Genomic DNA, 20,757 nt, shown 5'->3' with positions numbered 1-20,757 from the left:
ACACTTCAAAAGCCATCAAAATATAATTTAGAAATCAACAATAGATTATGATATAATTGAAAAGTGAGATTCTACTAGGAGTATCACCAATGGATATTTAAAGATAGCTCAACAACTATTAGACTCTTAGAATACATCACAATACATAGTCATAATACAATACCCTCATAAAATATGGTTTCCTTCTAGGGAAATCAAAGGTCACAAAATATCCATTGTTAGATCAATGACCTAATGATAAACGGTCAATATTTAAAATGGTAAATTATATTTAAAATGTGGCTATATCATCTATTGAGAAATCTAGATGCACTTCCATAGAATACCAAATGCACAAGTAGGAAAAAGGCACAAGTGTCTTTCCAACATTCAAAATTTACCTTTGCTAGCACTCAAAATGCACCAATAGAAAAAAAAACAAGTGATTATCTAGAATTTAGAATGCACCTTATACAACATTTAAAATGCACTATATTTAGTGTCTAATTGTCTTCTATGCTATTTTAGGGACCATAATTAAATTTTTAGTATCACATAAGCCCTTTTATATTGTATGTCACCCTCTTCCCCATCTCTATGATGTACTATACATTTCTTTTTAGTATAGATTGGTATTATCTTTTATCACATTTCTTGGTAGCAATAGTAATATCTTATTTATATTTTTTTGTAATATATAATTTACATAATTCACCCACTAGTGTAGTGAATGATTGTAATAATTTTCTCTTTAGGAAATATAATTTTTTTGTCTAATCACCTCACTACAAAATAATATTTATAAGTATAATTACATCTTATTTAAGTAGAAGTAATAAAAAATTATTTGAAGAGTAAATAGCTGAAGGGGTCATCCTAACATTGTCTTTTATAACATCAATTCTTACATTTAGCAAGAATTATCCCTTTGACTCTAATTGTGAGTTACCATAAGATTCACTAACAGTAAAATGTTTGCTTGATGATTCAACCATACAACAAACATCTATCTTGTAAGAGTTGATCATATTCAATAAGTTAATGTAAGTTTTCATAATGGTAGCCATGAGAATGAAGGCTTGTCTTTCCATTCCTTCTATTGACAAGACCACATTAATGTGCATTATTAACCATACTTTATTATCGCATTATCAAATACATTATCAACTAATTCATAAGAGTCATTGAAATTAAAAATATAAGCTACTAGCCAAAAAACTAAAAGTTTATATTAATTTTAAAATATTTTTAAAAATATATATATCTAATATAATTGAAAATTAATATCAAATAGTTTACATAGTAAAAGCATAAATGCATTAATTATATGTATCCTTACAATAACTAATAATCAATTGAGACAACTAGGATTATCTCCCCCGGGACCTCCGAAAAACATGTAGTGACCCCATTCGAGATTGGTATTGTCAATTGCAACAGTTAAATTATAGCAAAGTGGTTTCTTTGCTAGAATGGTTTCTTGAGGGTACACAAGAACATTATTAGAGTTGTGCATTTGGATGTCCCTAATATAAGCTGCCTTTGAGAAGCCCTCATGAGGAAAATGACCACTACCCATGTGTGTTTTTGAGAATGGGGTTCCTACATCATTATCAGAATGTGCAACTTCCCCTCCATATTCCACTATCGTGGTTGATTCAGCCAATGAACTAAATAAGGATCCAGGCCAATAACCCACAATTTTATCTTCTATATATAAGGACCATATTGCTCCACCTTGTAAATTTTCCTGCATATTAAAAGCATTATTATTAGTTTATTGAAATAAGTAGTCAACTATAATAGAGAAAAACTAAGTCCTACATTGCCACTTGGGTTCCTTTAACATTCAATATCTAAACTATCCTTTATTAACATTCAAAATTATACTTTAAAGAGTTAGCATTTTCTAACATATGAAATTAGAATTTTATATTTAATATATTAATATTTATATAAATTATATTTATCTAATAATAAATTTTTATATCTTTTATAATATAAAATTTAAGATAAAATTTATAGTAAATAATTATTCTATATACACAACTTTATTTTTTATTGTATAAACAAAGAAAGGACTCAATAGCATAAGCTCAATATATAGAGAGCTTATAACATAATAGTAAAATTAAGAAATAATAAGCGGGCAACTTGAGCTGCATAATAAAAATATATGTTGGAATTTATAGAAACAATCTTTTTATTGGCATAATTCTCTTGATTGCTAATAATAATAATTCTTGTAAAGAACATTTAATATGTTAGATTTAAATGTAAAAAAAGACTCTATTTACTATCAAAAGAGTGTTGTTCCTCACTACTTATATAATCCCCTCCATTATTTTTCACATACATTTTAAGAAAATTCTAAATAAAAACATGTGATTAGGATTAGACTGGTACTCCTACATGATAGCCATAGGTAGGAGAAGTGGATAAGTGTTCTATATTGACAATCAGTAAATAAATACATTTTTTACTCAATTTAAGCTATCACTTACTCTTTTTATGCTTATCAATTTGTCAATCTGATCTTATAACAGAAAGGGCCCAATAGCATAAACTCAATATATAGAGAGCTTATAACAGAATAGTAAAATTAAGAAATAATAAGAAGGCAACTTGAACTACATAATATAGAGTATATATGTTAGAATTTATAGAAACAATCTTTTTATTGACATAATTCTCTTGATTGTTAATAATAATAATTCTTGTAAAGAACATTTAATATGTTAGATTTAAATTTTAAAAAACTATGTTTACTATCAAAAGAATGTTGTTCCTCACTACTTATATAATCCCCTCCATTATTTTTCATATACATTTTAAGAAAATTCTAAATAAAAACATGTGATTAGGGTTAGACTAGTACTCCTACATGATACCCATAGGTAGGAGAAGTGGGATAAGTGCTCTTTATTGACAATCAATAAAGAAATACATTTTTTACTCAATTTAAGCTATCACTTACTCTTTTTATGCTTATCAATTTGTCAATCTGATCTTTTCCATACTCAGAAACTTGTTCTATGGGTTGGCCCGGATAGTATTGTGCACCAGTGGATAGCACAAATCCTGGACAATCCGAATTCCTACAACCTGTGGATTGGTAATTATCGTTCTGCATCAAGACGATGGCACATGGTTATGACTAGACTATATATGTCTTAAACTTGGTTGCAAAGACAAATATCATGATAGCCAAATTGCATAGTTACCGTCCAGTACACAAATAGTCTAGGTCGAGAATCATTGTAAAAAGATGGAAACACCTGAAATGACATTATAACATCATATATCTCAATATTAGATTATTGTGTTGTAATTTTTTTGCTTCTAGCAATTTAGATTATATTGAACAAAATTGAATTGTACAATAGAACAGAAGTTTACGAGTGACCTACGCATACATTATATAATAGTCACTTCCCAGCCAGCCTCAATTGTTTGTGTTATTGGCTGATCTTGGACAAGCCAAATTTGGCCAAGACTAAAAGCATCATCAGGTGCCACGTCTGTGAAGTACCTTGGGGATAATATGGTGTGGAGAAACGATGGGAGATATGGAAGCGCTCACAGAGTTCACGAACATCCTGATTTTTGAAAGGACGCCCGTTATCAGTAATAATGGAAGTAGGAATCCCGTATCGGCAAATGATGTAGTTCAGGATGAAAGTAGCGATTTGTTTCCCAGTAACTTGTGTGAGAGGCACGGCTTCAATCCACTTTGTGAAATACTCTGTGGCTGTGATAATGAATTTATGTCCATTGGAAGAAGGAGGGTGAATCTTGCCTATGAGATCGAGTCCCCACTGACAAAAGGGCCAAGGAGACGCAAGTGGTTGTAGTTCCTGTGCTGGTGCATGTATAAGGTCTCCATGAATTTGACACTACTTACACTTCTTGACAAACTGATATGCATCTTTTTCCATAGTAGGCCAGTAGTATCCAGTCCTGATGAGTTTCTTGGCCAAGGTAGGACCACTAGTATGCGGACCACATATCCCTTCTTGCACTTCTCGTAATGCAATCTGAGCTTCGTCATTCTCTAAACATCTAAGAAGGGTGCCATCTAGACCTCGTCGGTATAGGATATCAGCTAGGATAACGTATCGGGAGGATTGGCGAATGAAAGTGCGGCGTTGGTTATTCGATAGATCGGGAGATAAGATATTGTCACGAAGGTATGTGAATATGGAACCATATAACTGGGATTCAGGACCAACAACACATATCATTTCAGTAGGAGTGATCTCGTATGAAGGAATCAGCAGGTTGTCTACCAGGAACTCATAGCAAGTCTCATTTTGCGGTAGATCAATGAGCGAAGCAATTGTAGCCATGGCATCAGCAGCGCGATTCTGTTCTCTTGGTATCTGCTCAAACTCTATCTTTGCAAAGTGTTGTTTCAGCTTATCTACCAGTTGTTTGTAAGGCATTAGCTTTTCATCTTTTGTTTGATAATCATTAGTTGCTTGATGGATGACCAGTTGAGAATCCCCAAAAACACGAAGTTCTTGGATCTTCCATTGAACTGCAATTCTTAGCCCAGTTGTTAATGCCTCGTATTCCGCTATATTGTTAGTGCAAGGAAATGATAAGCGGTATGACTTTGGTATAGAATCACCTTGGGGAGTTATAAAGAGTATACCCGCTCCTGCCCCATGCTGTGTGTATGAGCCGTCAAAATATAATTGCCAGGGCTTTGCCAGTGATATTGTTAGAATGGACTCATCTGGAAATTCTGACTGTAGAGGAGCATCATCTATCATGGGAGCATCTGCCAGTTGATCTGCAATTGCTTGTCCTTTTATAGCTTTTCTATCCACGTATTCAATGTCGAATTCACTCAAAATCATTACCCACTTGGCCAGCCGCCCAGTAAGTGTAGCTTTGTTGAGAAGATATTTTAGTGGATCAATTCTGGCAATCAACTTAGTCTTGTGAGTGAGCATATAATGTCATAATTTTTGTGAAGCAAAGACCACAGCGAGACACGCATGCTCGATTGGTGTGTAGTTCAGCTCATATCCCACCAATGTGCGACTGATATAGTAGACTGCTTTTTCCTTGCCGTCAGGTATTTGCTGTGCTAGGAGTGCCCCCAGTGCTGTCGGAGTAGCTGATATGTAAAGTAGCAATGGTTGATCTGGAATTGGTGGCATCAAAACTGGCCGGTTCAACAGATAATCTTTGAGCGCCTGAAAAGCCTGTTGACAGTTCTCATCCCATTTGAACTTGATGTTTTTGTGTAGCAGGTGCTGGAAAGGGTTACACTTATCTGCAAGTTGTGCTATGAATCTTCGTATGGACTGGAGTCTCCCTTGTAAAGATCAAAGTTGACTGATATTCTTGGGTGGCGGCATGTCCAAGATAGCCTTGACTTTTGCTGGATCAGCTTCTATTCCTCTTTTAGACACAATGAATCCTAGGAGCTTCCCGGAGGTTACTCCAAAGACACATTTCTTTGGGTTTAATCTTACCTTGTACTTTTCCAACCGATCAAAAGCAACTGAAAGTATGTCCAAGTGTGTATTTCTGTCTATTGATTTAACCAAAAGGTCATCAACATAATCTTCCACCGTTACATGCATGAGATCATGAAAGATAGTGGTCATCGCTCTTTGATAAGTGGCGCCTGCATTTTTCAGCCCAAAGGGCATGACATTCCAAGAGAAGGTTCCCCATGTTGATCTTCAGGTGCAATCTTGATCTGATTATATCCAGAAAATCCATCCATTAAAGATAACATTTCATGGCCTGCTGTGAGATCAACGATCAAGTCAATGTTTGGTAATGGGAAATCGTCCTTTGGACAAGCCTTGTTGATATCTCTGAAGTCTGTACATATTCGGATGCTGCGATCCAGTTTGCTGACAGGTACTAAGTTGGAAATCCATTCAGGATAATAAATTGGGCGTATGAATCCGACATCCAGTAATTTCTCTAGCTCTGCCTTGACTAGCAATGCCACTTGTGGGTGCATTTTCCTCAATTTCTGTTTTACTGGTTTTGCCCCCGGTTTGACTGTCAAATGATGCATTACCAAATCCGGATCCAGTCCAGGCATATCAGCATAAGACCATGCAAAGTTGATTTGTCGTCCCTTAAAGAAGCTTATGAATTTTGCTCTCTCGGCCTCTGTCAATGATTGAGCCAAAAATATGTTGTGTGGAACCTCTGCTGTACCAATGTTTGTCTTTATAGTCTCCTCTACCAACATGGATGATTTTTCCTCATATGATACTGGGAGAATGTCGAGCCTTCCATCTTCGGGCGCCTCAGAGAGGTTTTCACCCTCAGATACGTCCTTTCTTTTTACTTTTTTGGAGTCGGATAGCGCCACAGTGTGGTTTTCGCCATAAGACCCTTGTTTTGTTTTTATTTTCACATTTTTGCGACTAGAAGGTCCGACACCCTCACCAAAGTATGCCACGTTGTTGAGCTCTATGGCATATCCTGCTTTGTGGTCTCCAAGGGGAAGATCATCTCGAATGCCAAGGTAGTCGATAATAGCTTCGTCATTTTGAAATGTATCAAATTGTGCTGGTCCTTCACGATCCCAGTCAATGAGTTGGGGGTGAACAAGGGGAAGGTCTTTAGTGTTTTCAGAGTTTGCTGGACTAATAGTGAAGATGTGGTTATATTCAGGTATGTCAAGGCAATCATCGAAGTCATCGATGGCACTCTCCTCATCAGTTTCAATCGTGAACGAATCCAAATTGTCATCACTAGTAGAGCCTTCTGGGACAGGTGTCCTCATCCTATGTGATTTTGACCTAGGACCTTGAAACGAAACTTGTGCGGGATCCTTATGGGTTGGTTCTTGACCCACTCTGAACTTTTTGTAAAATTCCTCCTCCTCTGTGGGTTCATCTGGCTCTCTGAATATTTCAGTGAGCTCATAGTCACTGGAGGATTTGTCTGAACCCCATTCCCACTCATTGGAGTCTGTGGAAGGATAATCCTCTTGTTGAACTTCGGCAACTTTAATTCGCCATACCTCTTTTGTTCTTTTATTATGTAGTCTGGGATTCAGAAAACCAAGCCCCTTGGAGCATTCCCTTCTTGTAGTTAGCTCAGGTTGTAAGGGCTCCATGACACCTTCTTTGCGTAGTCCGAGAGGGCTTTTTCCATCATACCCGAATCTTTGCAAAATTTTGAAGCCTTTGCCGTAGTTCTCATAGGGTATAATAATCTGATCATGTGTGTCCTCTTCAACGTCCTTATAGAGCATTTTATATAAATTTTCTTCTTCTAGTTCACCCCATTTTTGAAAGATGGTAGGATCCCATTTGAGCATCATGATGGAGATTTGCTTATTAGGATGTGGCCTCCCATATTCCTTGGGAGAGGTCATGACTTGTCGTAAAAACATTGTTTGATTCAAAGTGTATTCTCCCATGCCTTTGTCTTGAAACTTGCCTCTAAGTTCACCTTGTTTGGATGTCGAGGGCTTTAATGACTCAGGATCAATATATGCTAAAGAAGGAGTAGCCTCACGATTGTTGGGGATGATAGTCTCAGTATGTGATCTCAAGTTATTACAATATATGAATGGATTTGGATCACTATTGACCGTTACCTCGACTCCATTGTGAGGGAACTTTATGCACTGATGGTATGTTGATGGGACTGCCCTCATTTCATGAATCCAAGGACGTCCTAGCAATATGTTGTATGTGAGATCAAGATCTAGGACTTGACAAACCACATCTTTTGTGATTGGCCCTATTCTTAGCGGTAAGGTGACTGTGCCCTTGGACGAGTGCTCTTCATCATCATAAGCCTTGATGGTGATTTGGTTTGTAGCATTCACAGCCTTGTCAGAATATCCCAATTGTCTTATGGTACTCAAGGTACAAATATTAAGACCTGCTCCTCCATCTATCAGGACTCGCTTTATTCGGTGTTTATGTATGAAAGCTTCAACGTGTAGAGGTGCATTATGTGGCTGACTTATGGAGGCGTCATCGGCTTCTGTAAATGTGAGGGAGTGTGGAACGGATAGGTATCCCACCATGGCTTGAAACTGGTCCACGTTCAGATCAGTAGGGATGGCAGTATCTCTCAAGATTTTGTCAAGGATAGCTTTATGTGCAGGGGATATACGTAGAAGTTCCAGAATGGAGATGAGCGTGGGTGTTTTCCCTAATTGTTCTACAAGGTCATACTCAGGCTTAATTGATAAAGGATTGGTATTCTTAGTGGAGGTATCTGGAAATGTAATCTTACCTCGACGGGTTGTAACATGACATTCAGAGGTAGATTCGGAGGAAGATCCCACACCTTTTAGGACAATTTTGGGTCTCTGAGAAGGATTCTCAGGATTTTTGTTTTTGATAGTAATGGTAGAGATATGATTGTCCATTGAGATGTGATTGATAGTAGAATCATAATTGTAAGATGCTCTAGTGTAATTGGCTTGATCATCTGTGACTTTACCTTTTCCTTTGTCATGTTTTGGGAATGGTTCCTTAAACATCTCATGCTCTTGATTAGATGAATGTCCCTCAATCTCAATATCTCCTCTGTCAATGAGATCTTGTACAATGTTTTTCAATCGATGGCAATTACTTGTCTTATGACCCTTGCTCTTATGAAACTCACAAAATTCATCATCATTCCACCAATTCGGTTTGACCTTTGGTTCATAAGGAGGAAAATCTGGAACTGTAATTACTTTGTTTGCTACAAGATTTTTGAATACTGATTCAAGTGGTTCTCCCAATGGAGTGTACTTCCTTCGTGGTCTAGAAGTTGTTTGAGAGTTCACCTGATTGTTGGTAGAACTTGATCCAGAAAAGATGAACTTGGGTCTCACTGTATTGGCATCAACAACGCCATCGTTGACTGTGTTCTTGTTCTTGTTCCAAAATTTTGGTTTGTCCTTTCCCTTAAAGTCCTCTTTGTTTTCTTTGAATAGTTTGATAACTCCTTGTTCAATTAAGACCTTTTTTGTTGCTAGGCCCTTTTCAATGACATCCTTGAATGTAGACAAACAAGCTTTTCTGAGATCATAGCCAATAGCCTTATTAACAATTTGTGTGAACATCTCCACCATTTTTTTCTGCGGTATTTCACAAGAGCATCTGCTAGCTAAGTTTCTCCATCTCTGTAAAAATGTTGCGAAAGATTCTCCTTCCTTTTGTTTAGTATTGTACAAGGTAGTAACTGAGACATCTGTTTCAATGTTGTAGGAGAAATGCTGAATGAATGCCTCTGCTAAGTCACCCCATGACTTAATACCAGGAGGTAATTGAGAAAACCATTCCATAGCTTGATCGCCTAAGCTCTGTGGGAATAACCTCATCAAGTATGTTTCTTCTGCCACTACCTCAATGCAAGCTGTGAAGAATTGTCTTATGTGTGCCTTGGGGTCTCCTCTCCCTCTATATTTGTCAAATTTTGGCGTTACAAAGTGTGGAGGAAATGGAGGCATTGGAATGCTCTTATCAAAGGGATAAGGACATATATCTCTCATAGTGTATGTAGATTTTGGTGTACTCATGTCCTCCATTTTCTTTTGTAGATCTCTAATTTGTTGCTCCAAATTATTCTTGGGAGGAGATGGATTTCTTGTAGCATACCCCATGTTTGAAACACCCATTTGAGGAGGAGCTTGTTGCATATATGGATGGTACTGATCGTAGACATGTCCATATGGAGGTCTATATTGTTGCGACATGTATGGAGCACTTGGCATAACTTCTTGTTGAGGAACCCCATATCTATTTTGTGTGTATAAACCATATTCAATAGGCCTTTCATTTTCCATTATGTTGCCCCCAATTTTGACATGAGGTCTCCTTGTGTCAAAATTTTGAGGATGTCCTTGAGTATCCACTTGTTTTGATTGATTCATACCTTGAGCATGTGATTGAGCATAAGGCCTCCATGATGGTCCTTGAGTGTAAGTATCATATGTTTGAGCTTGTGTATGTGGGATTGCTGGTTTTTGAAGCAAAACTGATGGTGACTCCGACATCATATTATTTTGTCCTCTATTTCCTCCACTATTTGGTCTCCTTTGATCCATGTTAGGTTGAGCTTGTTGTGAAGGTCGACTTTCCATAAGTTGAGATAAGTCAAAATCACGTGGTATTTTAGCTCCACTTTGTGCCATCATGTTTAAAAAGTATTGACGATCTCTCCTCATTATCTCTTCAACCAATCTATTGAATTGAGGATCCATTATGGATTCTTGTATGTCTGCTGATAGTATTGAAGAATTGTCCACTGTGTCATTGTGTGTAGCATTGTTGTTTATAGTGTTTGCGCTTTCCACATTTGGATTGTGTCTATAAACATTCATGTCTGGTAATGTAGTGTGCTCAGGATTGTAGAATAGATCATTGTCATACTCATAAGAACTCATGTTTACGGACTCTTGAGCTTCTTTAGCTATTCTCTTAGATTTTTGAAGGCGGGTTTCAACCATGAACTAGGTGTTAGACCAAGATGTGAGAAGCTAGATGAAAATGACAAGAGTATGGAAGACCAAGAGTTGTATGAAGTGTAAATGAATCTTTGTGGTGTACTTGCAATGTCCAAAGTGTAAGACCAAGTATGTAAGTAGTAGAGTAGGTGTGACTTCCAAAGAGATGATCGTTTCTCTTGATGAGGTAAGCTGACCTTGACTCTAAGTAAGACCAAATGAGACCCAAAGGTAAGAAACCTTGATGAGGGACCACTTAGCAAAGTGTTGTTGTATGTAGTGTGTTGACAAAGTATGATGAGGACAAGCAAGTGACCTTTTGACTCAAGTTTAGACAATTGTGAATGTAAAATGAGGTATGAAGCAATGATGGACTATGTGAGACCTTAGAACAGGCTGAATGCTAGATGAAACCTGAAGAGACAACCTAAGAAGCTCAAGTATGCCGAAACTGATTTTCTTTGTTTGCTTAACTGTTAAAGTTTTCAAATCCTGACACAGACGCCTCTGTATACTTCACAGACGCGGTTCCAAGACACAGACGCTACTCTGTTTTACGCAGACGCGGACAAAGACACAGACGCTATTCTGTACTTCACAGACGCGGTTCCAAGACACAGACACGGTTTGAACAGACACAGACGCGTTTCTGTAACTTTAGTGCAATTTTTCCTATCTGTGAAGTTGTTTTGTTGTGACCAAATCTGATTTTTCGACTGTTTTTCATGACAAGAGGACACAATGTTGATGACTCAATGTTTGCAAACTGTTTAGACTCCAAAAGTGTGTTGTTTGATGTAAAAAAATTTTTGCATACACTTGAAGACACAAAAGACACAATGTTTTGCTGTTTTGCCTTGAATGTTTGAGTGTTTAGCATAAGACAAGCACAAATCTTAGGGCTGGCCAAGACAATAGTTGTTGATCCCACATAGGGTTTTACCCCCGAGGCTACACTATTTAGAGCGGATACTTAGATGCTTGACCTCACTGGCTCCACCCTCGGCACTCACTTCTCGGGTCAGCCAAGCATCAGTCCCCATGAAAACTCCCCATGGCGAACTTTGTATCTCTACTAAGAACCGTATGTGTGTGGGCCGCTACCAGAGGTCCGACCTCCTGCCTCAACAACTAGAAGGATTTGGGCATCTAAAACAAAGAGGTGCTAGTAAGGGCATCCGCTCGTGTGGCCATACATGCGGCACTTTCAGCTCTGTAAATACAGAAGGCTCCTAGCCGGTAGGGGTTACGCCCTACAAATGATCAAATAAATTTGATCAAACGGGTTTATGGGGAGACATAGTGTCGGTATGAACTAATCAGCACGCGTTATTCATAGTTTTCACCATGAATACATTTGATTATAGTGGTTTGGATGAGGTGGGTTTTCCTTGCTACCACTTGGGTCGTTCTCTTCTCACTAGTAGTCCTAATGACCACACGGGAAGACAGGCCCTCTAAAGAATAAACAAAAAGAGCCTATTGCTCAAGACACAAAAGACAATGATTCAATTTTAGTGCACCAATGTAAGTGTTTGCTAATCTATGAAAACAAGGCACACAACAAAATTACAAAACCCTAGCAAAGGCCCTGCAACAAAATTGTTAATAGTTTGGGTTGTTTCAAATGATAACCCCTTCCTGCAAGAACACAAGTTAGGTAAATTTTAGAAAACCCAAAAGACTTTGTGAAAAGGGGCCTTCAACAAAAATGTTTTTTTGCCTTCAAAGCAAGCTGCACAAACCAGGTTAGCTAGATCTGCAAGGGTTAGCCAAAAATAAACCAGATCTGAAACCCTAAGTACAAAATCCGAAAACCCGAATTTAAGAAAATTGACAAACTTGCAAAACAGAAAACACAGACGCAGCTATACCAGACACAGACGTGTCTGTATGACACAGACGCGGTTCTGTGATGCACAGACGCGCTCAGAGATCACAGACGCTTCTCCCGAACGCAGACGCGATAAGATCCAGCACAGACGCGGTTAAAATTCTCAGACGCAATTCCAGAAACCTGCAAAAATAGAAATTGGCAGAAACACAGACGCGATTATAGATATCACAGACGCTTCTGAAACACAAAAACGCGATCCGAACACTCGCAGACGCGGAAAAACCTAAAATGTTGTCGAAAACTGTCTGATCTGCAACTTCAAAAATGCGAAATCTGCAACAAAAATGTTAAATGCAAAGGGACAACAGTCCCACCGGGCGTGCCAAAATGTTTATGGTGAAAATGGATAACAATAATATAATAATATTGAAAGGCTAAAATGAATCCAACCACTAAACCCTAGCCTAACAATGAACAGAGCGAGAAAATAGCAACAGCAGTCAGCAACGATGGCTTTCATTCATAGATTCGATCGCGTTTGCCGATTCCAGCGACCAGCAGATGCAGGAGAGCCGGTAAGTACCCGAAAACCTCCTCATACTTTCATGCATTTCGAGTTTTGTCATAAATGCATGTTTAGTAGCAATAAATGCGCTAGGAATAGGGTAGATAAAATATGCAAAAACGCGCAACCGCGTCTGTGTCAGTTCCAGGCGCGTCTGTGTCGAGTCCAGGCGCGTCTGTGCCTGGAACCGCGTTTGTGCTGAATACGGATGCGTTTGTGAAATGTAGAAGCGTCTGTGCCCTGTAGGGGCGTTTGTGTCATGTAGGGACGTCTGTGTTCCCTGGTCGCGTTTGTGCATGGTATAGGCACGTTTGTGTTCAGAAAACGCGTCTGTGTTGCAGAAGCGCGTTTATGCAGTCTATAAGCGCGTTTATGAGTTTAAAGCACGTTTGCGTGTCAAAATGCATAGGTTGTGTCTTTTATTTCAAATCGGCAGTTCTGTGATGAACATACGCTGTCGATTGGATAAGCTGCTGAGAGGAGACACTCAAGCAGGTCCTCTAGGAAGACTAGGATAGATCAAGGCACTTTGTGATGAATAGGGAGCACTAGGATAGGCAGCACTTTGTGATGAATAGGGAGTGCGAATGTGAGTGACACTTTGTGATAAACAGGGAATGTCACACACATAGTACTTTGTGATGAACAGGGAGCACTACTAGGGTAGATAGCAACACTTTGTGATGAACAGTGAGTGTCACTAGGATAGGTAAACATATGCATTTAGGTAACAAGTAGCATTTTGTGATAAACAGTGAATGCCACGATAACTGATATGATTGATTGGTTGACTACAGGAGTATTTGCCTATGCTGGAGTCATGGGAGAGATTCCCGTCGACTCAGAGGTTGCAACCAGAGTTGTCGATCCAGGATAGGATTTCCATTGAGGAGATGGGTCTTACACATGTGCTATTTGTGCCTGAGTTTCGGGCAAACATGGGGTTGCTGACTGCGTTGGCTAAGAGATGGCACTCTGAGACATGCACGTTTCACCTGTCGATGGGTGAGATGACAGTGACATTGGAGGATGTGTACAGGATACTGCATATCCCGATCGATGGAGAGTTGATTCCATACGATCGTGACGGTGACAGGGAGGCATTGAGACGGGTGTTTCAGGATCCCGGTTTGGAGATGCGAGCAGGTCACGTGGCCTGGGATACCATGACCGCCACAGGTTTAGCATTGCCGGCTGTTATTGGGGGAGCTATCAGTGGGTATTTATGTCTGGACAGAGCCACACGAGGATTGGCAGTTGGCTGGGGAGGGGCATTGGAGACACTGATGATAGAGCACACCAGGTATGCATGGGGGCCATGTGTCCTGGCACATTTATACTATGAGCTGCATCAGTTTGTTTACCATGGATCCGTGGGCTTGGGCTGCGGAGTGACTCTCCTTCAGGTGTGGGCATATGAGCACCTTCCCATCACACGGCCGATCCACTTCAGAGGCAGAGGGCAGAGACGGAGCTTCATGCATTTGTACGACATGATCACATCCCAGCCTCGGATTGGTAGATTAGAGCATTGGAGGCGCGTCATAGATGACATAGACATGGTTATCTGGAGGCCATACCTGGGGTGCGAGGAGTGGGATGACGACGCATTGGAGCTACCCTATGCATTCAGGAGCAGGTATCTGATTGGGCGGACGCCCTATATTCTGGAGAGGCAGCTTGTTGACAGGGTATGCAGGCAATTTGGCAGGATTCAGCGGATGCCACGAGGCTCGGGCATGTATGCCCGTATAGTTAGAGATCAAGTACAGTTCGGGCCACTGCTATCATATGATCAGGCCATGACACAGCTGGCGGAGATGATGCCATTACCATGGGACATGTGGCTGGAGGTAGAGGATGCAGGGATGGACGCAGAGTACTCTGCGTATTGGGCAGAGCATCCCTTTCCGAGATTGACAGATCCGGGAGAGCTGCTGGAGGGAGAGGTGGGAGGGGATGATGATGATGATGGTGGAGGAGATGGAGGCAGGGGCCGACGGAGGCGGAGGGGAGTGGTGGGAGAGAGGCGAGTAGCACCTCGGAGGGAGGGAGGACAGGAGAGACTAGCCCAGGTGGTGGTGAGGGGTCGGGGTGGAGTACCCCTACAGGTACCAACAGCACAGGGTCCTAGACAGGAACCTAGACAGGTGCAACGACAGGTACAGGCACAGGCACAGGTACCTATTCAGGCATCGAGACAGGTGCAGGCAGAGGCACAGGAACAGGTACCTGTAGAGGAGGAGCCATAGGCAGAGGCTGAGGGCAGAGATCCTGAGGAGGATGAGCTGTTGAGGCTGCGAGAGATCTGCCAGGGCCAGGCAGATGAGATTGAGGATTTGGTGCGGGAGAGGGATCACCTCAGGATCAGGCTTAGGGACACAGAGCGAGAGAGGGACCAGGCCATCTAGAGATATACTAAAGCCGAGACAGCTCTGAGGGCGGGGAGGTGGGCAGCAGAGGATGCAGGGGCAGGCTACGCATATGTGCTGCGAGCCGGAGAGGAGATCGCCTATTGGAGGGATCTGTACTATGCTGTCGTGCCAGCAGATCAGCGGGCGAGGAGCTTCCATAGATCGTCGCGCACAGCGATGACTACGGGAGGGAGTCGCAGGAGGCAGGCATCCAGCGGTGGGGTTATGGGTCCTCCACCACCACTAGAGAGACAGGGGGATCCCGGAGTGGGTCCATCTATAGCTCAGACTCCGTCGAGGCCAGGTGGCTCCGAGGGAGGGAGTTCATCATAGCCATCGAGGGCTCCCCTTTGTATCAGTATATGTACCATTTTTGTATTGTAGACACCTGCGGGTGATTTTGTAGCCATATGATTCTTTTGACATCATTGTATCATGACACTTTTGATTATATATGAGAGATGATCCATTTTTGCGGCAGCTATATGCATGTGTACCTTATGTGATGATATGTTCTTATGTGATGCTTATGATATGGATGCAAATATGTATATGATGCCATATATTTTTGTTCTTTTATGTTGTATATATGATGCATGATGCAAATGTGAATGTATGTAATGCAAATGAATATGATAATGCAAATGATTAGTTACATAATGAAAATGTGAGATGTGCTAACATGTGTTGTATGCAGGATGTGATGCAATTGTGCTATCTATATGTATGTATGAAATGCTTATATGTGGTGATGCAGGTGTAACTATATGAAATGCAAATGTTTTTGGTGTGTTATTATACTCAGTCATGTGATAGCGGGCTACGCGGACTCAAGAAGGATGATGGAAGTCAATCAAGAAAAGGGGATGGAAGACAGAAGATATGAAAGTGAAAGAGCTTCTTGTGCATTATCATCATTGAGCTTATTATGGCAAGTAGGTTATGACAATCGAGGCATATGTTCGACCCAGAAAGTCATTGTACCTGTTTACATGGAGATAAGACAGTCACAAACAAGGAATGCCCCAGTTCACACTAGACTCACAGTGTCCTCATATCCTTGGACAAGTCATAGCATTACTAAAAGACAATCCACAGGCAGCAAATGCAAATAGGTGACGATACCCCATCCTCGCCTTTCTAGTCAAAGACATCCTAGAGATAGAATCTCTAGTCAGAGACATCCTGGAAAAGCTAAAAGACATGTCACCAAAAGATAAAATCAAAAGAAAACCAAGACTCGACACCAACATCCACTGTAGTCCTCAAGTTTAGTGTCTCTTGTCACTTGTTTAAGTCTTATTCGATTGTGGTCACAATGTTCACTTTCACAAAAAGGATAGATAGCACTGAACCATATGTTGTCTGAGTCTGTTGAAAAATTTTATTTGTTGAAGCCCATTGTTGCTGCTGTGTCTCATCTAAAACTGACTGAATCCATGAAACTAATACTTTATTGCGGAGAAGATGAAACTTTATTGTGGATCTGGCGATGCAGATGTTGCTTTATTGTAGATTGTGCACAGATGGACTGAAGGAAGCTGGCAGAAACTGTACTCCTCGAAACATGTGATGTTCTCAGTTCCACACCCATTACTAGACGTAGGATTGGTCGTAGTCACAGATAGGATTTGATTTATTATGGATGGAAAGGGAGTGAAAAGGGAGGTTTATTATGAATGGCTAACCAATCTTAGGTAGATCAATAACAAGCCATGATGGGAATGGGTAAGTTTATTATGGCTGAATTGGTTGTGAGTGTGTGCAAAGTGAAAGGATGAAAGAGAATCCTGAAGGATGGAGGAGCAAAGTCTCTACGCATGGCGCTGGTGACCCAGTTTTCACCATGGTACTTGCCCAGGGTGCCACCGAAGTGGTTTTCACCGTTGGACAAAATTATTTCTCTTTACTTTTTTCGATTTTTTCAATTTTTTTTGTTGTCACAAGGCGCCTGTTTGCTAGGTTTTCACCAAGTAACGATTTTTTTGTTTTATAATTTTTTTGTATTTTTGAATTTTTTTATTTTTTTTTTAATTTTTGCATTAGGATATTCCGAAGAGCTATGTGTAGAACCTGCAAAGGTGCATGCTGTTGATAGGATCCTCCAAGGGTTCACCTTCTGTAGTTGAGAGCTGATATGCCCCAGATCCATATACTGTTGTGATGATGTAAGGACCAAGCCAGTTTGGTTCGAACTTGCCCTTCTTATCTCTGTCTTGCTGATTCTTGGGGTTCTCTCTGAGGACTAAGTCACCTACCTCAAATGTGCGAGGCTTGACTTTGTGATTGTAACTACGACTCATTCATTGTTGGTAAGCCTTGAGATGATTAAAAGTAGTGTGTCTTCGTTCCTCCAGCAGTTCTAGTTCTTGTAAGCGAGAGACCCTATAGTCTTCATCGTTGATTATGTTTCTCAGGGAGACCCGTAAAGAAGGTAGCTTGACCTCAATAGGCAAGATGGCTTCAGAGCCGTAGACAAGTGAGTAGGGTGTAGCTCCTGTAGGTGTGCCGACACTTGTGCGATAGGCCCAAAGTGCAGGATTGAGTTGGATATGCCAGTTACGGCCAGCGTCGTCGACTGTCTTCTTAAGGATTTTGAGAATTGTTTTATTAGATGCCTCAGCTTGGCCATTACCTTGGGGATAATATGGTGTGGAGAAATGATGGGAGATATGGAAGCGCTCACAGAGTTCACGAACATCCTGATTTTTGAAAGGACGCCCGTTATCAGTAATAATGGAAGTACGAATCCCGTATCGGCAAATGATGTAGTTCAGGATGAAAGTAGCGATTTGTTTCCCAGTAACTTGTGTGAGAGGCACGGCTTCAATCCACTTTGTGAAATACTCTGTGGCTGTGATAATGAATTTATGTCCATTGGAAGAAAGAGGGTGAATCTTGCCTATGAGATCGAGTCCCCACTGACAAAAGGGCCAAGGAGATGCAAGTGGTTGTAGTTCCTGTGCTGGTGCATGTATAAGGTCTCCATGAATTTGACACTACTTACACTTCTTGACAAACTGATATGCATCTTTTTCTATAGTAGGCCAGTAGTATCCAGTCCTGATGAGTTTCTTGGCCAAGGTAGGACCACTAGTATGCGGACCACATATCCCTTCGTGCACTTCTCGTAATGCAATCTGAGCTTCGTCATTCTCTAAACATCTAAGAAGGGTGCCATCTAGACCTCGTCGGTATAGGATATCAGCTAGGATAACGTATCGGGAGGCTTGGCGAATGAAAGTGTGGCGTTGGTTGTTCGATAGATCGGGAGGTAAGATATTGTCACGAAGGTATGTGAATATGGAACCATATAATTGGGATTCAGGACCAACAACACATATCATTTCAGTAGGAGTGATCTCGTATGAAGGAATCAACAGGTTGTCTACCAGGAACTCATAGCAAGTCTCATTTTGCGGTAGATCAATGAGCGAAGCAATTGTAGCCATGGCATCAGCAACGCGATTCTGTTCTCTTGGTATCTGCTCAAACTCTATCTTTGCAAAGTGCTGTTTCAGCTTATCTACCAGTTGTTTGTAAGGCATTAGCTTTTCATCTTTTGTTTGATAATCATTAGTTGCTTGATGGATGACCAGTTGAGAATCCCCAAAAACACAAAGTTCTTGGATCTTCCATTGAACTGCAATTCTTAGCCCAGTTGTTAATACCTCGTATTCCGCTATATTGTTAGTGCAAGGAAATGATAAGCGGTATGACTTTGGTATAGAATCACCTTGGGGAGTTATAAAGAGTATACCCGCTCCTGCCCCATGCTGTGTGTATGAGCCGTCAAAATATAATTGCCAGGGCTTTGCCGGTGATATTGTTAGAATGGACTCATCTGGAAATTCTGACTGTAGAGGAGCATCATCTATCATGGGAGCATCTGCCAGTTGATCTGCAATTGCTTGTCCTTTTATAGCTTTTCTATCCACGTATTCAATGTCGAATTCACTCAAAATCATTACCCACTTGGCCAGCCGCCCAGTAAGTGTAGCTTTGTTGAGAAGATATTTTAGTGGATCAATTCTGGCAATCAACTTAGTCTTGTGAGTGAGCATATAATGTCATAATTTTTGTGAAGCAAAGACCACAGCGAGACACGCACGCTCGATTGGTGTGTAGTTCAGCTCATATCCCACCAATGTGCGACTGATATAGTAGACTGCTTTTTCCTTGCCGTCAGGTATTTGCTGTGCTAGGAGTGCCCCCAGTGCTGTCGGAGTAGCTGATATGTAAAGTAGCAATGGTTGATCTGGAATTGGTGGCATCAAAACTGGCGGGTTCAACAGATAATCTTTGAGCGCCTGAAAAGCCTGTTGACAGTTCTCATCCCATTTGAACTTGATGTTTTTGTGTAGTAGGTGCTGGAAAGGGTTACACTTATCTGCAAGTTGTGCTATGAATCTTCATATGGACTGGAGTCTCCCTTGTAAAGATCGAAGTTGACTGATATTCTTGGGTGGCGGCATGTCCAAGATAGCCTTGACTTTTGCTGGATCAGCTTCTATTCCTCTTTTAGACACAATGAATCCTAGGAGCTTCCCGGAGGTTACTCCAAAGACACATTTCTTCTGGTTTAATCTTACCTTATACTTTTCCAACCGATCAAAAGCAACTGAAAGTATGTCCAAGTGTGTATTTCTGTCTATTGATTTAACCAAAAGGTCGTCAACATAATCTTCCACCGTTACATGCATGAGATCATGAAAGATAGTGGTCATCGCTCTTTGATAAGTGGCGCCTGCATTTTTCAGCCCAAAGGGCATGACATTCCAACAGAAGGTTCCCCATGGACAAGTGAATGATGTTTTATGTTGATCTTCAGGTGCAATCTTGATCTGATTATATCCAGAAAATCCGTCCATTAAAGATAACATTTCATGGCCTGCTGTGAGATCAACGATCAAATCAATGTTTGGTAATGGGAAATCATCCTTCGGACAAGCCTTGTTGATATCTCTGAAGTCTGTACATATTCGGATGCTGCGATCCGGTTTGCTGACAGGTACTAAGTTGGAAATCCATTCAGGATAATCAATTGGGCGTATGAATCCGACATCCAGTAATTTCTCCAGCTCTGCCTTGACTAGCAATGCCACTTGTGGGTGCATTTTCCTCAATTTCTGTTTTACTGGTTTTGCCCCCGGTTTGACTGTCAAATGATGCATTACCAAATCCGGATCCAGTCCAGGCATATCAGTATAAGACCATGCGAAGTTGATTTGTCGTCCCTTAAAGAAGCTTATGAATTTTGCTCTCTCGGCCTCTGTCAATGATTGAGCCAAAAATATGTTGTGTGGAACTTCTGCTGTACCAATGTTTGTCTTTATAGTCTCCTCTACCAACATGGATGATTTTTCCTCATATGATGCTGGGAGAATGTCGAGCCTTCCATCTTCGGGCGCCTCAGAGAGGTTTTCACCCTTAGATACGTCCTTTCTTTTTACTTTTTTGGAGTCAGATAGCGCCACAGTGTGGTTTTCGCCATAAGACCCTTGTTTTGTTTTTATTA

At 40.7% G+C, this 20,757-nt stretch overlaps 1 protein-coding gene across 1 annotated transcript in view; it reads right to left on the bottom strand.

Annotated features, from left to right (window-relative positions):
• Positions 1-1,318: 1,318 nt before the first annotated feature.
• LOC131047304 (protein neprosin) overlaps positions 1,319-20,757 on the bottom strand; it is a 34,929-nt gene continuing 15,490 nt past the window's right edge. Inside the window, exons 2-5 of the mRNA XM_059208612.1 lie at positions 3,412-3,500; positions 3,204-3,257; positions 2,957-3,106; positions 1,319-1,729 (exon numbers count right to left, since the gene is read on the bottom strand). Coding sequence (XP_059064595.1) covers positions 1,331-1,729; positions 2,957-3,106; positions 3,204-3,257; positions 3,412-3,500 — 692 coding nt within the window. The 3' untranslated portion in view covers positions 1,319-1,330. The remainder of the gene's footprint in view (positions 1,730-2,956; positions 3,107-3,203; positions 3,258-3,411; positions 3,501-20,757) is intronic.

The sequence above is a fragment of the Cryptomeria japonica genome, chromosome 7 (genome assembly GCF_030272615.1).
Source record: "Cryptomeria japonica chromosome 7, Sugi_1.0, whole genome shotgun sequence".
NCBI classification, from domain to species: domain Eukaryota; kingdom Viridiplantae; phylum Streptophyta; class Pinopsida; order Cupressales; family Cupressaceae; genus Cryptomeria; species Cryptomeria japonica.
This window is presented reverse-complemented; position numbering and strand designations above follow the sequence as displayed.